The sequence below is a fragment of the Wolffia australiana genome, chromosome 17, assembly GCF_029677425.1.
Source record: "Wolffia australiana isolate 7733 chromosome 17, ASM2967742v1".
Taxonomy (NCBI): Eukaryota; Viridiplantae; Streptophyta; class Magnoliopsida; order Alismatales; family Araceae; genus Wolffia; species Wolffia australiana.
The window spans coordinates 7,245,001-7,263,203 of NC_135851.1; the positions used below are offsets into that span (position 1 = coordinate 7,245,001).

The 18,203-nt window shown below is 40.5% G+C and overlaps 1 protein-coding gene and 1 pseudogene across 2 annotated transcripts; one reads left to right on the forward strand and one right to left on the reverse strand.

The window, feature by feature from the left end:
* Positions 1–314: 314 nt before the first annotated feature.
* Positions 315–7,250, reverse strand: LOC144714402 (zinc finger (MYND type) family protein / programmed cell death 2 C-terminal domain-containing protein). Of its 2 annotated transcripts, none has more exons than XM_078589132.1 (10): positions 6,937–7,250; positions 6,770–6,853; positions 6,565–6,698; positions 6,389–6,486; positions 5,840–5,928; positions 5,660–5,771; positions 5,426–5,583; positions 5,279–5,349; positions 1,552–1,666; positions 315–583 (listed from the first exon to the last, which is right to left on the reverse strand). In XM_078589132.1, the coding sequence occupies exons 1-10, from the start codon at positions 7,117–7,119 to the stop codon at positions 425–427; spliced, it is 1,203 nt and encodes a 400-aa protein (XP_078445258.1). In that variant the 5' UTR covers positions 7,120–7,250; the 3' UTR covers positions 315–424. The 2 variants fall into 2 exon arrangements, with proteins under 2 accessions (XP_078445258.1, XP_078445257.1); XM_078589131.1 differs by having other exon boundaries at positions 6,926–7,250.
* A 9,490-nt stretch (positions 7,251–16,740) lies between these two features.
* Positions 16,741–17,248, forward strand: LOC144714342 (large ribosomal subunit protein uL14 pseudogene; annotated as a pseudogene).
* Positions 17,249–18,203: the final 955 nt, after the last annotated feature.

The following is an 18,203-nucleotide window of genomic DNA, read 5'->3' on the forward strand; positions in this document are numbered from 1 at the left end:
CTGGCTGTGCACTTGTGTAATCACAGACTGGTTACTATGCTATTAAAAGATATTTTTTTGAAGAATATGCTATTAAAAGATTATATATCAGCCAAACAAACTTCTCAATTCTCCCTCTGTTGTAATTGAGATGCTATGTTTCTCTCCATCACATTCCATCAATACATTCAGCTCTCTCTCTACGTTCCTGTTATTAATAAAACAAATATATTTGAGAATTCAACGTAACTAATTTTCACCTAGTTCTTCCATGTTGCAAAGGAAAACAGGTGTTAATGTGAAATTATTTCTCTCTCTCAAACACAAGACATCAGTACTTTCAAAATATATTTTGTTTATGGAGAACTTCTACGTAATAAATTAAAAGAAAAACATCATTATAGACGCGTTAATGAGAAATTACCTGAAATACATGTGTTAAATACTAAACGGAGCCCGTCTGAAGTTGAACCCATGCAAATTCCTCCTTATAGCCGTTCCCTGCTTCACAGGAATCTGAACAGGAGTACACAGCAATGGTCGCCCAGTCGAGCGAGCCGGTTTCATTCTTCACGTTGAAGTAGTAAAGCAATTGTGGCAAGATCTGCAAAAAATGCAAAGATATTTGCTTTGTACAGGCAACCGGGGGTACAAAAATTATTCTGGATTACAACTGATGAGAAAAAGAGGGATTATTTGCATTTGTAGAAGCAAAGACACCAAAAAAGATGGTAAGGGATCAGGGTTCTATCTGCAAAAGATGCTAAAATCTGAGTTTTGAAGAAGCAACCAGGGGTAAAAAATATATTCTGGTTGATCTAAGATGAGCAGAAGTCATGGATTTGTTAAAGCAAAGACGCCACAAAAGAAGTTTTTCATAGCAACTGTCATGTCCTATTTTTTCAAAATTGACAGTTAAGCAAGTTATTGTCGAACATCAAAACTATTGAAGAGGAATTGCGAAGATTAGGGTTTGGTCTCTTTGATGACGATGATGAGAGGATGATGGCAAGTGATTATTGCCCCCAATATGACGTGTAGTCATCACTAGTGCGCTATTAAGGATGACGATGACTACTTGACATTGCTGTCGTCGTTGACATCCAAGCCGTGGAAGAATGATGAGGGTGATGACTAAGACGATGGATTAAAAATTGAACTCCTAATTTTTTTTCCTTAAATGTGACTATCTTAGCACCCAGAGCAATGATGGCAATCATGGCTTGTCATTGTGCCAAAATGATGATGACGATGATGAAAACATGCATGGATGACAATAATGATGATGAATTTGTCAGCGTCCTCCAGCCTAATAAAGGTGAAACAAATTTTCCCAAAACTTTATAGATATGGCAGGAAATACATGCTGGGGAATACCTGCAAAATAGTAAGAATATTGAAATGATAAACATAGTAATAAGCCAGAAAAAATACGTTGAGAAAGAAATTATGGCAATGCTCCTACGAGACTCCAGGGTTAGAGGCGTCCAAAATAATGTAGGTAAAACTGGCTGTGGATCAAGAAACAAAGAGCATGAACATAGGAACTGAAGAAGGGTAATATTACAAAACCTGAAATTCATAGCATAATGAGCCGCCGCAGTAGCAACACTTTGGAATATCCGATTCTGATGGTCGTCCGGAAGGCAAGGGCCACAGCGGTTTTGCTCGCGTGTCCCTTAGATATCTGGCATAATTCAAGTAATAGTTACGGTCATTTTTTCATATCTTGTGAAAAGCGAACAACAGATATTCCTAAATGACAAAAATTATTTGAAATTAGGGAAGAACACGGTATGTAGTCTTCAAGTTGAGAACAAGTCAGAATGCCGGGGCCCAAAATAATGGACGAGAGAGAATATGTAAATCGACATTCTTCTAGACAAATTTTGAGAAAGGAAACAGGACCCAGAAGTTTAAACTTCGCAGCACTCCTGTTTCGCCATAACTTGTGAGATTTGATAGAGAGATGAAGAGAAAGGAAGGATGTCAAGTGAAAGGGGGGAACCACATCTTCCTAGATCATACTAGGGAAATGCAAAATATATTCATCAATGCACCTGATTAGTTACACAAACTATGTCATAATATTATGATTTAATTGATCTCTCGGTTGTCCTTTACTCCAGAACTTCTATGCCATGCCTGACCACTTTCCTAACGTGTAACCTTTTTCTGGCAGTGCCAGCAAACAACAGTGATAGTTACAACATTACTCGCCGGCATCAAGTAGAATTACAACTGTTTTTTACAATTCTGGACAGTGTAGCAGGCCTACAGAGGTTTAAAAGGTGGTTACCATTCTTCCTGATGCGTGCTTGTTTTCCTATTGTGAATAGACATCATTATATTCCATCCATTTGGCATTTCGTCCTGTTTTTCCTTCCTCCCGTTCTGTCACATTTGACTGTTGTATTGTTGTAACTTAAAAAGAGTTGTAATGCCCGTATGTCATCATGGGAGTTGTTTTTTCCTTCTAAAAACTGCTTTTCCCTCTCTTCTCTATTCTTCCACCTATCAACACCACTCTTGTCCTGCATTTCTGATCATCTGTTGACTGTGAAATGTTTCTGCTGCATCTCTGAGACTGCTACTGCTTGGTACTGCCCCAGAGAAGTGGGGCAGATCAGCATAGTTCTAGATGGAACAAAAGAGCAGTATGGACATGATAAACATCTCTTGAGGACGTACCAAAAGAAGAAAAGAAGAGTCATGAATACAGCACGTGCGAGCTGATCCACACGTGCAAGAAGATTTGAAATAAGGCGGGAACAGAGCAATTCAAACGAAGGGGCACCAGTCTATAAATAGGAGGAGACCACGGCGGGAGGAGATATCAAGAAAGTGTTCAAGACCTCGACGAAGGAGATCCTCCATCGCGCGGCTGTCTTCGACCGATCCGGCGGGCAGATCACTCTCCGAATGAGGAGAGTCCTTCTTTCCTCTTTTATCACTCCTAATCTTCACTCGGTTGTTGTTATTGTTCTCCCAAACATTTCGAGTTCGTAACTGGATTCTTCAAGTTGATCGGATAGAATATGGAAGTTGATCTTAAAAGTTTCTTCTCAGTTGTTAGGCAACATGGAATCTTAACAGGACATTACGGTCCTCCTTACGGAAGGGTATGCCATTTCAACCCCATTACAACCAGGGTTATTTGTGTCATTTCTACCCATTATGGGTTTACGGGTTGTGTCCTTAGGATGCTTTTTCCCGTCAGGAAGGCAACCAGGAAGAATTAGTGAAGTCTTACTTCCTGTCCTCCTATCTTCCTCTATCCCTCTCGGCCCATTGGGATCCCCTGCCTCCCTGAGGTTGCTTTATCAGATCTTCTGCCTGTTTTCCCTTAGTCAATTCCTACCTCCTCTGATCGATAATTCTTCCAACCCCTCCCATAATAGGAGCCCACGTCAGGTTCTTGTTCCAGAGCCATCATGAACCATTGATGTTGTAAAGGTCCAGCACTTTGAACCTATGATGCAGATACTGACAGGCTTGCACTTCGGCTGTTGACTTGCCGGTTGGCTGCGATAGCAAGGTTGATGATATTGAGCATACAGTCCCCACCAAGGATGATACTCTGAGGCTTGATGTCAATTCATTGTACCTCTCACTGACCATTGAACTGTACAGCTAAGAGGAATTCACGCAATGTTGTTGAAGATAGAGGCTCTAATGGGCCCTGCTGCTATCTGCTGGATCCCCAGATCCCCCAAGAAGTGTTTTCTTACCTTTACCCTTGCAAAACTAGGACGCTAGATCCTATTTATTGTCATGAGAGAAAGTGGTTGTAATTTTTCTTTCCTTCAGCCACATCTGCATATAGTCTTTCATCTCAAATTAACGATCTGCCCGACAACAAGTGAGACTTTTTTTAGCATCTTATGGTGATAACATGAACTGAGAGAGAAGATTATATTCTGAGAAGAATACACTCATGAGGCTTTGAACCAGATCACTTGTTTATTGTTTCCCCTTAAATTTACTGCTGCATTGATATGTGCGGTCTCATCTCTTAAGCCCCCTAAGGGTAGTTTCATCTTTTATGCTCTTTCCTGTACCTCCATTAACTGTTGTAGCCCTCTTCAATGTATCTTGCACAACAAAACCCATCTGCCAAAGACCCATACGCCACATCCCGTTGGAGCCCCTCGCCCAGGTGACATCCACTCCGCCGGCCTCTCCATCCTCCTCCTGACTGTGTCCATCCCCCCGAAACCCCTCTCTCTACCCTCTTTCAATGAAACGACCCCCAGGGATCATATCATGCACCCATTTGAGTATCCAGACTTCAAGGCGCATTTCAAGTACGTTATGTCTGTGACCCACATGCTGGCTAAGCCTATGCTACCACCTCACCGCCTTTTTGAGGCAAAGCTTTGATGCCTTGACGATGCTGAGCAGCTCAACAGATCAATACCAAGGTATTCTAAACCATGGAGATCGATCATATCCTCGTTGAAGCTGCAAGTTGGGGATGGGCTGGGGTAGACTGTCTCGCCCTAGGATTGGGACGGAACGCATGCTGCATCCCAGGACACGGTCATGGAGCACCTATTGGAACGGGGAAAGACCAGATGGATCTTGATTTCAATTGGATGGTGAGCGACATCCACAATTGTTCATTCGCCAATCGCCAACGTTCTGCTCTGTGTCAGTAACCCCGCATCAATATTGATCTTTAAGGCAGTTTCTTCTTTCACTAGAAGATAGATGTACACAAAAATGCCAGATCTCCTCCAGAAGGGCTTGTAGGAAGCAGAAAGTCAAAATCAGGCCTTAAGGAAATATTAGAAACTCAACACTCATTGTTGATTTTCCCTCTCTCTTTTTCTTGCTATGATACAGTTCTAACAATTCTTAAATAAAGACCCTCACGTACTTCTAAAGTACTTCGCCACACTAAATGCAAACATCTCTGTTCTGCAAATAAAAATAGTTCGTGTTAAGGAATCTTTATTTTTCTTGGTTTCTATATTCTATACTTATTGTTTCACCATTTGGAGCTATATTTCTAATTATGGAATCGGTAAAAATCTTCACTCAGTTAGTGAAGCACGTGATTTCAATGCCTTTTGCAAAAAGACGCGGATTTGGCTCCGTAAACAAAACGCGTAATCACTTGTAAAAATGTATTTCCTCCAGTCATAGTGAAAGGGTATATAGCAGTTTTGTCCTATTCCCCTGTCTATTCTCAATAATTCTCTACTTCACCTGCTGAATTCTCGACGTGCTGCTCTCGGGTTTATTAGAAATATTTCATGATAATCGAAATCAATATGAAATAAAAGGAGCTGACCGCAAAACTTGAGCCGGATTATGAACCATCCTTTCTTGGAAAGAAGCCCAAGCTCTCTTATCACTGTCCATCTAGAAAAATACAGAAAATTCATAAAACATTAAAATATATAAACGTCAATGAGTGGGGTATGTAAGCACATCTCACCTCGAATTTATTGAACAAAGACTGGAAAACATCGTTTGAATCCTCAGATTTAGTTACTAACGAGAGATGAGACCCATTTGGCCCACTTGTCTCGTCGTCTGGCACATATTCGTCATCAATGGTGATCTCATATTCCGGCCACAACATCGAAGAGGCAACTGAAACCCTATAATGAGTCAGTTGAAAGACATAAAAATGAGATTCAACTTTATAAAAGAAAATTATGAGACCAACATTTGCGCTCTTCTGCCATTTTTTCATTTAGGCGATTCAAGATAAAGTCATCGCTTTGAAGAGAAATAAACTGACGACACTCAACTTTATGCCCAGAACGCCAGTGCAGAATCTGCATAAAAAAGTTATATTTTCCAGAAAATAAAGATATGTATGTTAACTACACTATCTGAATATCACCTGATGTTTTTCAGAGCAATAGCGTGCTCTCCTGCAACTACTGCAAAGTTTTTCACCTTTCCATGTACCGCACCAGCTACAGAGCGCGGCTGTAATCATACAAAAATGATTATGAAATTTCTTCAAAAAAAATGATTATGAAAAGAAAGCAGCGGCCATTAAAACGCATATTAAGTGAACTGGAAACATCTACTTAAATACAGAGATGAAGATCAACGTACAGGTAAGAGTCTCAATGAAAAGATATCAAAGTAAAAAAGAATACAACAAAAAGTCGGATAAGAGGTACAAAACTACAGAATCCTCTGAGAACCCCCATGATAGAAATGGCGATGAGCCAAACTAAAAAGTGACATATATCTACGTAAAAAATTTTGAAAGTACAAAGAAAAAATGATATTCTTGAGAAAGATAACTGAGAGATGATGTTACGATGGAAAATATCCGTCAACACTTTAAAGATTTCTAGAAAAAACATCATGATATTGAGCATGTGTGGCAAGGACAGGTCGTTTTCAAAATAAAAAGTGACATAATTAACAAATTTACCTCCATGCCCAGACGGCTTAGCAGAACCATCTCTCAGAGGAGGCTCGCCAGGGTAGAAAGGATTAGAAAGAGGTAGCTGGCATCTGAAGACCCTCACACTGAACAAAAACCAAGGAAAAAAAGAACTCATCAACTGTAAAGAAGATCAATCAATCTGCAGTATCTTTCTTTCTCACCTTCTGGAAGGATTATCTACTCTGCGCTTCCACTGCTCATGTTGATCACGAAGAAGACAAGCCATAGACGGGCACAAGAAAACATAGAGCGTTCTGTGGAAGGCGATTTCCTTATCCGATAAGGGAGCATAAACCTGATGAGGTAATCACAAGTCAATTACAATCTATAAGAAAAAAAAATGTAGAATTTAGGGAGCCAACCGACCTGGAGAAGGAATTGCAAAGGCTCTCCGCAAAACCCACAAACTCTGGACTTCTCCGACGGCAAATTCAGAGGATCCAACCAAGCCTACGACAAATTCAAACGACAGCTGATCAAAATCACGATGAAAAATGCCAGCTTTGGGGGATTGAGTCGCACGGGCACGCCACCGGCTTTGCTGGGGAAGAAGTGACGGAGAAGGAACTCGGGATTCTTGGGTTCTTCGAGAAATCCAAGTAAAACTGGCTCGTCATCCCCGTCGTCTTCATTCTCGTCATCCTGATCATCTTGTTCTCCTCCTTCGCTGTTCTCCGCATCAAAATCTTCGACACTTTCATCTTCTTCGTCGCCATCTATCTGGAGAGATCCGATTCCGTTCTCGGAGATCGCGTCTCCATCGATCTCCCTGAGCGTCGGCATCTGCGCTGCTGAGAATCTCGCCGCGGCAATCTGAAGAGGGTTTCTCTCCCTCTCTCTCAGGGTTTTATATCAAATCATATAAGAGAACTCTCCCAAAGGTTTTAGTAAATATATATAGATTTGAAACTATCAGAGATCATTCTCATTTAGCCAAAATGGGTGGGTCCATCAAATTATGACAGTAAACATAGATTATACAGGGTTTAACAAATATAGGTTATACAGGTATACATTATACAGATTAGAAAGAGTATATATAGATTTGAAAATACCAGAGCTCATTCTCATTTAGTCAAAATGGGTGGGTGCATCAAATTATGACAGTAAATATAGATTATACACATTATACAGGGTTTAATAAATATAGGTTATACAGGTATATATTATACAGATTAGAAAGATAATATATAGATTTGAAAATACCAGAGCTCATTCTCATTTAGCCAAAATGGGTGGGTGCATCAAATTATGACAGTAAATATAGATTATACAGATTATACAGGGTTTAATAAATATAGGTTATGCAGATATATATTATATAGATTAGAAAGATTATACATAGATTTTAAACTATCAGAGCTCATTCTTATTAGCCAAAATGGGTGGATGCCTCAATTATGACAGTAAATATAGATTATGCAGATTATACAGGGTTTAATAAATAGAGGTTATTCAGATATAGATTATACAGATTATAAAGATTAAATAGGGTTTAACAAATGTAGATTATACATATTATATAGATATAGATTATATATATTATAAATATTATTCAGGGTTTGAAAAATATAGATTATACACATTTACTTCTGAAATAATTTATAACTCTTGTTGGTTTCTGGTAGCTATGGAATTTTTTATTTTAAGTTTAAAAGAAGATTCATGAGAAAACTTCCAACTTTATATTATCCTGACAGAGGAATCGGGTTAGTAGATTGGGAATGTGATTATTTTGTTTTAGGCTATTCTGAAATGTGCATGTAATTCTATGTTGTTTTGAGAACCTTAGTCTCACTGTATCCAACATAGCCTTCCTTAGCCCACTGAATAAGGGCAAATATAAGAACAATATGAATATGTTCAATATTGCTACCTCCAAGCTTTGAACACTTAAGCTTTCACAGCTGGTGGTGACATCCTTTACCTTTAACCCCACTGTTTGCACTGGATAAAGCTCGTTCTCATTGAGCCATTAGGGTGCAATGAGCAGAAATGTGTGGCATGTTAGGCCCATCTCATTAAGTTCATTCAAAAGATCATTGGCATGTGTGTGAGTGTACAACATTCCACAAGATTCACATAATCACATGATTGTGGGATGTTTTATCAACACTTTTCAAAGTGTGAGAGAAAGGGTGAGAAATAGAGAGAAAATATAATGGCAGGTAACTGCGTCGGTGACGGTGATTAGTGGTGTAAATGACAATATCTAGTAACAGAGATAATTGTAGGATGGTGTACTCTTGCACTTACATAAACTCACATGTCCGTGCGACAATGTGTGGTGAAGATGGTTGTGCAATGTGTGTCAATACCAGCATATAATTTCCTCTTTAAAGTATCAGGAGAAAATGTATATATATATATCATACCTTCTTATAACTCTCTCTAATATAATGTAATTAAATATAAAAATATAAATGTTTGACTCATATCTATCCCTCGCTGTCTATCTCTCACTATTTCTCCTTCTTAAACTATATTACAATTGAACAAATATGAGGATAAGTGCAAGATGTCAGTCCAACAAGATAGCAACTCTTCCAACTTTTAGTCAAGTAATTCTTTTAAAAATAATTTCCTCTGATTCAGTAGTTCTAATTAAACTATGTTTTATCTCCTTATGTCATGATATCCTATTAACTTTGGAGTGTTATATGATGAGAAGCATCCTCAAGGAGTGGAGACAAATCATATTGGTAATAACAAACATTGTTACCAATCATTGAACCAAGGCATAAACATGGCTCAACTTTTTACAATTGTTTCTCTTTTACTCTCGTTACATTTTTTATATTCTTCTACTCTTTTACACCCAAGCGTGTAGTTTGTGGGATGTTTCATATCCACATTTCAGCCGTGGAACCCAAACAGATATCGCGGCGATATAAAATTCTAATCAAAATATATTAGAAACAGAAAGCATTTGAGCTTGAAACTGAGTGCTGAAATTTTTAGCGATTCTTGTTTATCGTTGCTCCAAAAAGAACAAATAAAATATCTACCCAATTTGAGTTATCAAACTAGAGAGTTTTTGTTGGATGATTGATGCTGATGTTCTATAGTTTTTTGTTAAAGATTGATGTTTCCAAGCGGTAAATGTTAGTTCAAGTTCAGTAGGAGTATAACCCTAAAAAATTATATTTTCAAATAATTAATCAAACTTGTTATTTTATTTCAAACCATAGAGTATCAAATTCGTTAATATTTCAAATTAATTATATTTTATTCCATTTAAAAAAATAAATTAAGTCTTGGAATTCCAAAGTTTGGTCCTAAGTATGAAATAAGGTTTAATTAGATGTGTACTAACTATATCTAATACTAAAATAAGAATAGGAAATAAAGATAAGGGGCGTGCCATTGTATTCTCCATAGAGTATGGTTACTACTTTGAGAGCCTTTATTTTGTCCATGTATGAAAATGTCAATGTTACTAGGGTCTTAGCCCACTATAAATGAAATAAATGTATCAAGATTATGATGTAATACTTTGTGCCGGGATCGAGCGGCCCGTGTTACACCATAGGGGAATGGCCCGATTGCGCGATGCGAAGGTGAGTAGTTGATGCACAATTTAAAATCAACGAGGAATACAAGGGTTAATCGAGCGATACAAGTCGACAAGACAGATAGATGACACGGGGGGGGGGTCGTGCCACAGACGGGCTCCCAATGACCTGCATGATCAGTCCAAAGATGGACGGAGATAACACATGTCAAATCTTTCAAGGAAACAGAGCATTCGAAGAAATCGACACTAACGAAGATAATGATATTGTATAGAGGGGAAGGGAAGGTGTAACCTACGGATGCATGCCCGACTAATTGAGGTGGGTCGCGACCAGCTTAGATGTCGATGGAAGAAGTGTGGAGCCAGATGGATCTTGATGCGATGGATGAAGTGTTGAGGCTGTTGTGGACGGGCGGTGAACAACAACGGCGAAGGAGGCTCGATAGCCTCCAAGGTCGCTTCGGTAATAACTGGCCAGAGGCGTGATGACTTTTCCCCAGTAGATGCCTCCCACAGGTTCGTAGCCGGTTCCCAAATTTTCAGACTAGGGCAAGGAGATGGGAATTTTCACAGGTCGTCAGGGATGGGATCCGCCAAGGAGATGGGAACTGATAGAATTCGATGCCTCTGACTCAATGAGGAAGAGAGAAGTAGATGAAGAAGGATAGGAAACTGAAACAATATGAAATAGAAGGGAAAGGGCCAAAATGGCTTGAGTGTTTTCGATACATCGAGAGTCTTTTATAGACTCTTTAAATGAACGTTGGGTGTGTCCTTTATTAACGATATTTAACTTGTTGGCGGCATCCACGACGTGACGCCATGATCTTGAGAGATATTCTGGCGGTGTGCGTGGCTCGAGGTGGCGGCGGTAGACCGTGGTGACTTCACTTGAGCCGTTCTAGAAGCTTCCGCTGATGTCATCTGCTCCAGCTGTCTGGCGAGTGTGTCCTCGTCCTTAACACACCCCCGCAAGCTCAACAGTGGACAAAGGTTGAGCTTGGGTCGAAGTCTTAAGAAAGGCTGTTTGGGCAAGCTTTTGGTGAGGATATCTGCCAGGTGTGAGTGACTGGAAGTGAACGCTATCTTGAGCTGGTTTGCTGCAACTTGTTCACGAATGAAGTGAAAGTCGATCTCCACATGTTTCATGCGGGCGTGGAAGACGGGGTTGTGAGCGAGGTAGGTAGCGCGGAGGTTGTTGCAAAAGAGGATGGGTGTGCCTTGAGTTGGTAGTTGTAGTTCCTGCAAGAGAGATTTGATCCAAATAAATTCAGATGTTACATTAGCCATTGATTTGTATTCCGCTTCGGTACTAGAGCGGGAAACTGTAGTTTGTTTCTTGGAGCTCCATGAGACAAGGTTGTTTCCGAGATAGATCAGATAACCGCTTGTGGAGCGCCGGTTCGTTGAGTCACCTGCCCAGTCTGCATCGCTGAACATGGTCAAACATGGGTTAGAATTTCGGTAATATAGTAACCCAAAATTGGCAGTGCCCTTGAGGTAACGCAGTAAGTGTTTGACTGCCTTCCAGTGTTGAGGTTGAGGTTGATGCATATGCTGGCACACCTTGTTGACTGCGTAGCAGATGTCCGGTCGTGTTAGAGTGAGGTATTGTAGCCCCCCCCCACGATTTGACGATAGAGGACCGCATCGCAGGGGCTGTCGGTGACTGCGCACTGGGAGACGGAAGAGGGAGTGACTATGGGTTTGCAGTCGCTCATGTGTGCACGGCGAAGAAGATCAGACAGATAGTGAGATTGAGAAAGCGCTACGCCTCTGGGATGAGGTAGAAGTTGTATGCCGAGAAAAGTGCGTGCGGGACCGAGATCGCGAATCACAAATTTGCTTAATAGAGAATTGAGAAGAGAGGTGACCCCCTGGCGATCAGAGCCGATAACCAGAAAGTCGTCAACATAAATGAGAAGGTAAAGGCGAGAGTGAGGAGTGATTTTGAAAAAGAGAGACATGTTTGTGCGGGAATCGGAAAAACCGACGGAAAGGAGATAAGTGGAGAGTTTTAAAAACCAGGCGCGCGGAGCTTGCTTTAAGCCATAGAGCGATTTACGGAGGAGACAAACATGAGAGGAGAGATGAGGATGGACGAAACCTGGGAATGTAGATTCATCGAACATAACATCGCCGGAAATAAAAAGTTTACCAGACACGAGGGAGAGGCAGCGGTAGCCATTGTGGTGTGCGCTGTAGCCTAAAAAGATGCAGCGCTCGGAGCGAGGTGAGAGTTTGTGAGCTGCGTAAGGACAGAGATAAGGAAAGCACAAACAACCAAAGAACTTTAGAGAGGTTAGAGGGGGCTTAGCTTTATGGAGAAGTTCGAACGGGGATTTGTTGCCGAGGACCTGTGAGGGCAGGCGATTGATCAAGAACGTGGCTGTTGCAGCGGCTTCATCCCAGAACTTTGACGGGAGGCGGGCATGGCTGAGTAAGGCAAGTGTGGTTTCGATAATGTGGCGATGCTTCCTTTCGGCCGTTCCATTCTGCTGAGGCATGTGTGGACATGACACGCGGTGGTGGATGCCGCATTGCTTGAGGTGGTGACGTAGACTTTGAAATTCACCGCCCCAATCTGATTGAAAGTTGACAATTTTGGAGGCGAATTGCCTCTCGACTAAGGATTGAAAATTGAGAAATGAGGCGAACACATCGCTTTTGAGTTTTAATGGATAATACCAAGTATACCGATTATAATCGTCGATAAAAGTTACGTAATAAGAGAAGTTTAAATGAGAAGATACGGGTGACGGCCCCCATAGGTCAGAGTGAATGAGCTGTAAGGGTTTTTGACTACGAGTGGGAGAAGAGGAAAATGGAAGTCTGTGGCTTTTGGAGATAGCACATGATGAACAGATATAAGTTTTAGAAAGATGAGTGGCGGGAAGACCAAACCGGCGGATTGTTTGGTGCAAAATACGAAAGGATGGATGACCGAGGCAATGATGCCAAACATCGGGCGTGCTGCGTTCGCCCAGGAGGGCCGTGGGTGAAGCCATCGGCGTGAGTTGGTACATCCCGTCCTTAGTGCGACCCTTGAGCAGAACCTGTCCGGTAGAGGTATCCTTAACGAGGCAGTGATTTGAATGAAATTCAAAGAAAACGTTATTATCTTCGGCAAACTTTCGAATTCAAAGAAAATGTTATTATCCTCGTCCTTAACAGGAACTTGATAATAGGGCGTTGCTGGAAGGGCCGGACGAGGTCCAACAAGGCCTCTCCTCTAAGGATCAAAACAAGTCAAAAATAAAATAAAACACAACAATGTAAGACAATGGGAAGGGGGCCTCCATGATGAACAAAACAACGCTAAAACTCAGTAAAATGATCAAAATGGCGCTAAAAAGTGGTCCGCGACATCGCTGACGGCGATTCTGGACGTGCTCGATTATGACCCATCGCGAGATCATCTACTTGCTCCAACCATCAAAGTTTTAACAGTTGGACATCACCAAAGCTAATTCTGGTAATATCTCCTTACATTGGCTCCCTAATAGCTTTGTCCTTGATTTTGATATCCGCTGCATAGTTAGCAAGGCAAACAAGGCAGTACTTCCAGTTTGATTAAGAGCATAAGAAAACACATAATAATTAACTTTTTATTTAAATTGAATATGAGATGTTTTGGTTCATCTTCATTCTCAATATAGTTCCAGATTAATTCAACACAAAATTTATCAGTTCAATATTTCATCTCAAGCAAGTCCTGCTCTGTATAACTCAATATTCTCAATCATCAAAATAACTCTTTACTCATTTTCATACCTAGTCTCAATAAGTTCACTCTTTAAAATCTCAACTGTGACTGTAAACCAATTTACAAACTCTCTCATTAATTCAAATGTTTCTACTGCAAATATTAATTACTCTTATTCTCTGAGATATTTTAATAATAAAATTTCTAAGTATATTTTTAAAATGATTTCCCAGTCTTCCAGTTTTTTTATTTAAGTCTTAGAAGAAAATATCTCTTACAACTGTTCCAATTCTTTACACTTGTATATGGTAAGATGTTTAAATATTTTACTCATATGTGCCCCTTCTGTATATCTATCTTAATCTCTAGATCTAAATAACAAATGAAAAAACTCCCAAATCAACTATAAAATATCAGACACTACCTAGTTACTAATTCTGTCAATAAATTATATTTCAAATCATGAACTTTAACTTAACCACAATTTCTATATATTTATGTGTGTATGTATATAATATATATATATATATATATATATATATATATAATTTGTCTCCAGTGTTCGAGTTTTATTTAAATATAAGAAGTAAATATCTTTAAATATCTTTCCCCTAGACCTTTATACTTCAAAATAAAATTTTCACTCATATATGTTACTCATTTATCTCTATTTTAGTAAACATCACAAATGATTGAATCTAAAATTAACTGCAAGACGTCAGACAAACAAAACACAAACTCTTTAAGAATTTTGTCAATGACTCAAATACTTGAACTTGAAACCTCAATTTTTAATGTCTCATATTTTTATTTTCAATAAAAAAATTTAAAATAAAAAATGAAAATTTATTTTTATTTTTAAAATTAAATTATTACCCCAGACTTCCAGTTTTTATTTAAACATAAGAAGCAAATATCTCCAAAAACTCTTGTTCTAATACTTTATACTTTAATATGATGAGATATTTGAATATTTATTCATAAATCATGAATGAATGGATCTAAAATTAACTATAAAATTTCAGTCCAACAAAACATTACCTATTTACAAATTTTGTCAATAAACGACTATTGGAAGTATTACCTCCTCGATTGTGTTACAATTGTTATCATAGTATTTTTTATTTAAATGTAAGAATAAAATAACTCTAAAAATATTCCGAGAAGTATTTATAATTGAAGCTAATAGGATCTTTAAGTTTTACACTCATTTATCTCCATCTTAATTATTAATCTAAAAAATGAGTATATCTCAGATTAACTATGGAGTGTCAGACCACCAAAGCACTTACTATTTATTATTTTTGTAAATAAATTATATTCAAAATATTACTTTAACATACCTACTCAGTTTTTATGTCTCATATTTTTGTTTTGACTAAATATATGATAAGTAAAACATAAAATAATTTTTTTATCATGTAGATAAAAGTTTCAAATCAAGAAATTATAAATAAAGTTGATTGGAGATTAAAGTTGTTTTTAACGATTCTTATATATCTATACAGCTAGCATAACAAAAAGAATTTCCATGAAATTTGAGTTCATTTGATATCATTTGACTTTGTCGAATTAAGTTCTTTTGTTATACAGATGGCTATTTGATGCAGGACAGCTAGGGAGAAGGGCGACTAAGGAGATGGATGATGGGTGGAGGGTGCTAGACAGGTTTGGGATGGAAGGATAAAACAGACCACATAAATCCACGCGATCGAATTCAGAATTTAAAATCGATGAAATAATGGTGGTGCAGTCCCGTTCCTCGTCGAGGGCGGGAGTACTGTCTTCAACCACCGCGACGATGCTGAAGCACCAAATCTAATACACGAATTCACGTCATGAGGAAATCTCACGATTGAGAGAACTTTACGAAATTCCAAATCAAATCAAATCTGTCGGCGGTGGAGGATTCTCGCGGAATACTGGACGAAGAACACGTCGACACCAAAGAGTTCAGGCGTACCTCGGCACCAGAGTGCGTGAAGAGGCTACGGGGAATTCTGATCGTGATGAGACTGGGCGATCCGGGCGTTGTATGGCCCGTTGGACGAAAATATCTGGGCGTTCCGGGCGTTGAATGGCCCTGGTATTGAGTAGTGTCGTTGTCGGAAATTCAAGCACAGGCGAATACCCGCGCGCGCGAAGCGCGCGTAGGGTGCGCGTAGCGCACGGAGCGCACGGAGCAGCGCGCGTGGGCGCTGTGTGCGCGGAGTGCCAACGTGCACGCAGAGAGCGCGGAGCGCGCGGAGCGCGCGGAGCGCGCGGAGCGCGCGGAGCGCGCGGCTCAAAGCGTTGGACGGCATCGACGATGAAGCGTTGGACGGCGTCAACGACGACGCAAGCGCGGCGTGCGTGGGCGATCGCATGCGCGCGGCGAAGGCGAGCCAGCGGCGGCGACTCGAAGCGGCTGCGAGCGCGACGAGCGCTGGGGGCCGGCGCGCAGCGTGCGCGGGCGGGTGAGAGCGCGGCGAGCTCTGGGGCCTGGGCGCGGCATGCGCGGCGCGGCTGGCGACCGGCGCAGGGCGTGTGTGGCAGCCGCGTGCGCGGCGAGGCCTGTCGGCCGGCGCGCGGCGTGCGCCACAAGGGCTGGCGGGAGAGAGAGAGAGTGGAAGAAAGAGAGAAGGGAGAGAGAAAGGAGGGTGGGTGGTAACCAGCGGCGGCGACGAGGGCAGAGACGGTGGTGGCGATCGGAGGAGAACTGGAGGCTAGGGTTGGGGCAAGTACTCCAAGAAGAGAAAGATAACTCAATTCTTGAAATAAACTTGCCTAACTGTTTCTTGAAACAAAGGCATATACATATAGGCCTTGGAGGAAAGCGAAAATACAACTTAACGACGAGAAATTAAAGATGAGAAATTAAATATGAGAGATGTGATTTGTGTCACGTGCGTGGAGACGTGTGTGATGCCGGTGTGTTGACTTTGTCCGATGACGGTGGTGGCGTGTGTGTAGCGGCGGTATTGACTTCGGTTGACGGTGGCGGAGTGTTCGTAGTGGCGGCGTTGACTTCGGTTGACGGTGGTGACGCGTCCAATGTCGATGCGTTGGTGTCCTCGCCATCACTATTGGTCGAGAACAAAGTAATCTGATATATCGAGAATCTAAGGTGAGAGGCTTGCCGGAGTCGCGAAGGAGCACCGCCACCATGTCGAAGCGAGGGCGCGGAGGTAGTGCGGGGAACAAGTTCAGGATGTCGCTTGGTTTGCCGGTGGCCGCCACGGTGAACTACGCCGACAACACCAGGGCGAAGAATCTTTACATTATATCCGTCAAGGGGATAAAGGGACGCCTTAACCGTCTCCCGTCGGCCTGTGTCGGAGACATGGTCATGCCCACTGTCAAGAAGGGAAAGCCAGATCTGAGGAAGAAGGTGATGCCCGCGGTCATCGTCCACCAGCGCAAGCCGTGGCGCCGAAAAGACGGCGTCTTCATGTACTTTGAAGACAATGCTGGAGTGATTGTCAACCCCAAGGGAGAAATGAAAGGATCCGCGATCACCGGCCCAATCGGGAAGGAGTGCGCTGATCTCTGGCCTAGAATCGCCAGCGCCGCCAACGCCATTGTCTGATCTTTCCATTCCCGGTTCTCTTAATCAAAGATCTTTGAATTGATTTTTCTCCAATTTTGGTATAGAACTGCTGCACGAATCTCTATTTTCATAAAAAAAAGAGAGAGAATCTAAGGTTTGACCCGTTGACATTGAATATCTTCATAAGAATGAATATATTGGATACCAAATACACGTAACTCCAAACTAAATTGTTTATTTTTTAATTGAATTCTTTCTATGTTCTAGGCATGTTCCTATATTCCCAATCACAAGTGTTCAAGGTGTGATTTTGCGAACATTTGAAAGTCAGTTTTGCTTATTTTTATCATATATTTATCATTTGCCTATGCTCATGCCGAAATTATTTCCATCACATTCAGAAGACGTAAATATATAGGAATCAATAAAAATTGAAAAAATGAATCATTATAACCCTAGTTCGAAATTTTTTTGGATAAAAAGTGAGTTCTTTCATGATTTTCTATTTCACAATTTTTTATATATATTTTTGCACCAATTAAGGGTATATTTGTGTTTAATATATTCATCTTGGTGAGAAATTTACATAACCGTTGTAAGGTGTGATTAATAAGTAGTAATAAGATTTTATTTATCAAATTGTGTCAAAAAAAATCAATAGCTTTTATTTATCAAATAAGCCATTGAATTAGACTACGTAGATGCATCCAATAGCCATAAATCTCTCTAGAGGATGACCCCAATAGCATTTATGTTGGAGGGACTCTGAAACATGTGGTCAGTATCAAGGGTAATCCTGGTTCCATGTTGAACCAGATGAATGGTCGTGAAATTTTTCAAAAGAATTGAAAATTATTCTTTAAAAAGCACATGTAAGGGATTATGACTGAGATCCTAGGTCCTCCTAGTTCTATGTCAATCTGGACAGGATATCACAAAGAAGAGGTGTCAAAGAGCCTTAAAAAACATATTTGACATAACATTAAATTTCCTTGGGCCATATATATATATATATGTATATATATGTGGTGATCATCCAAATTGTTTC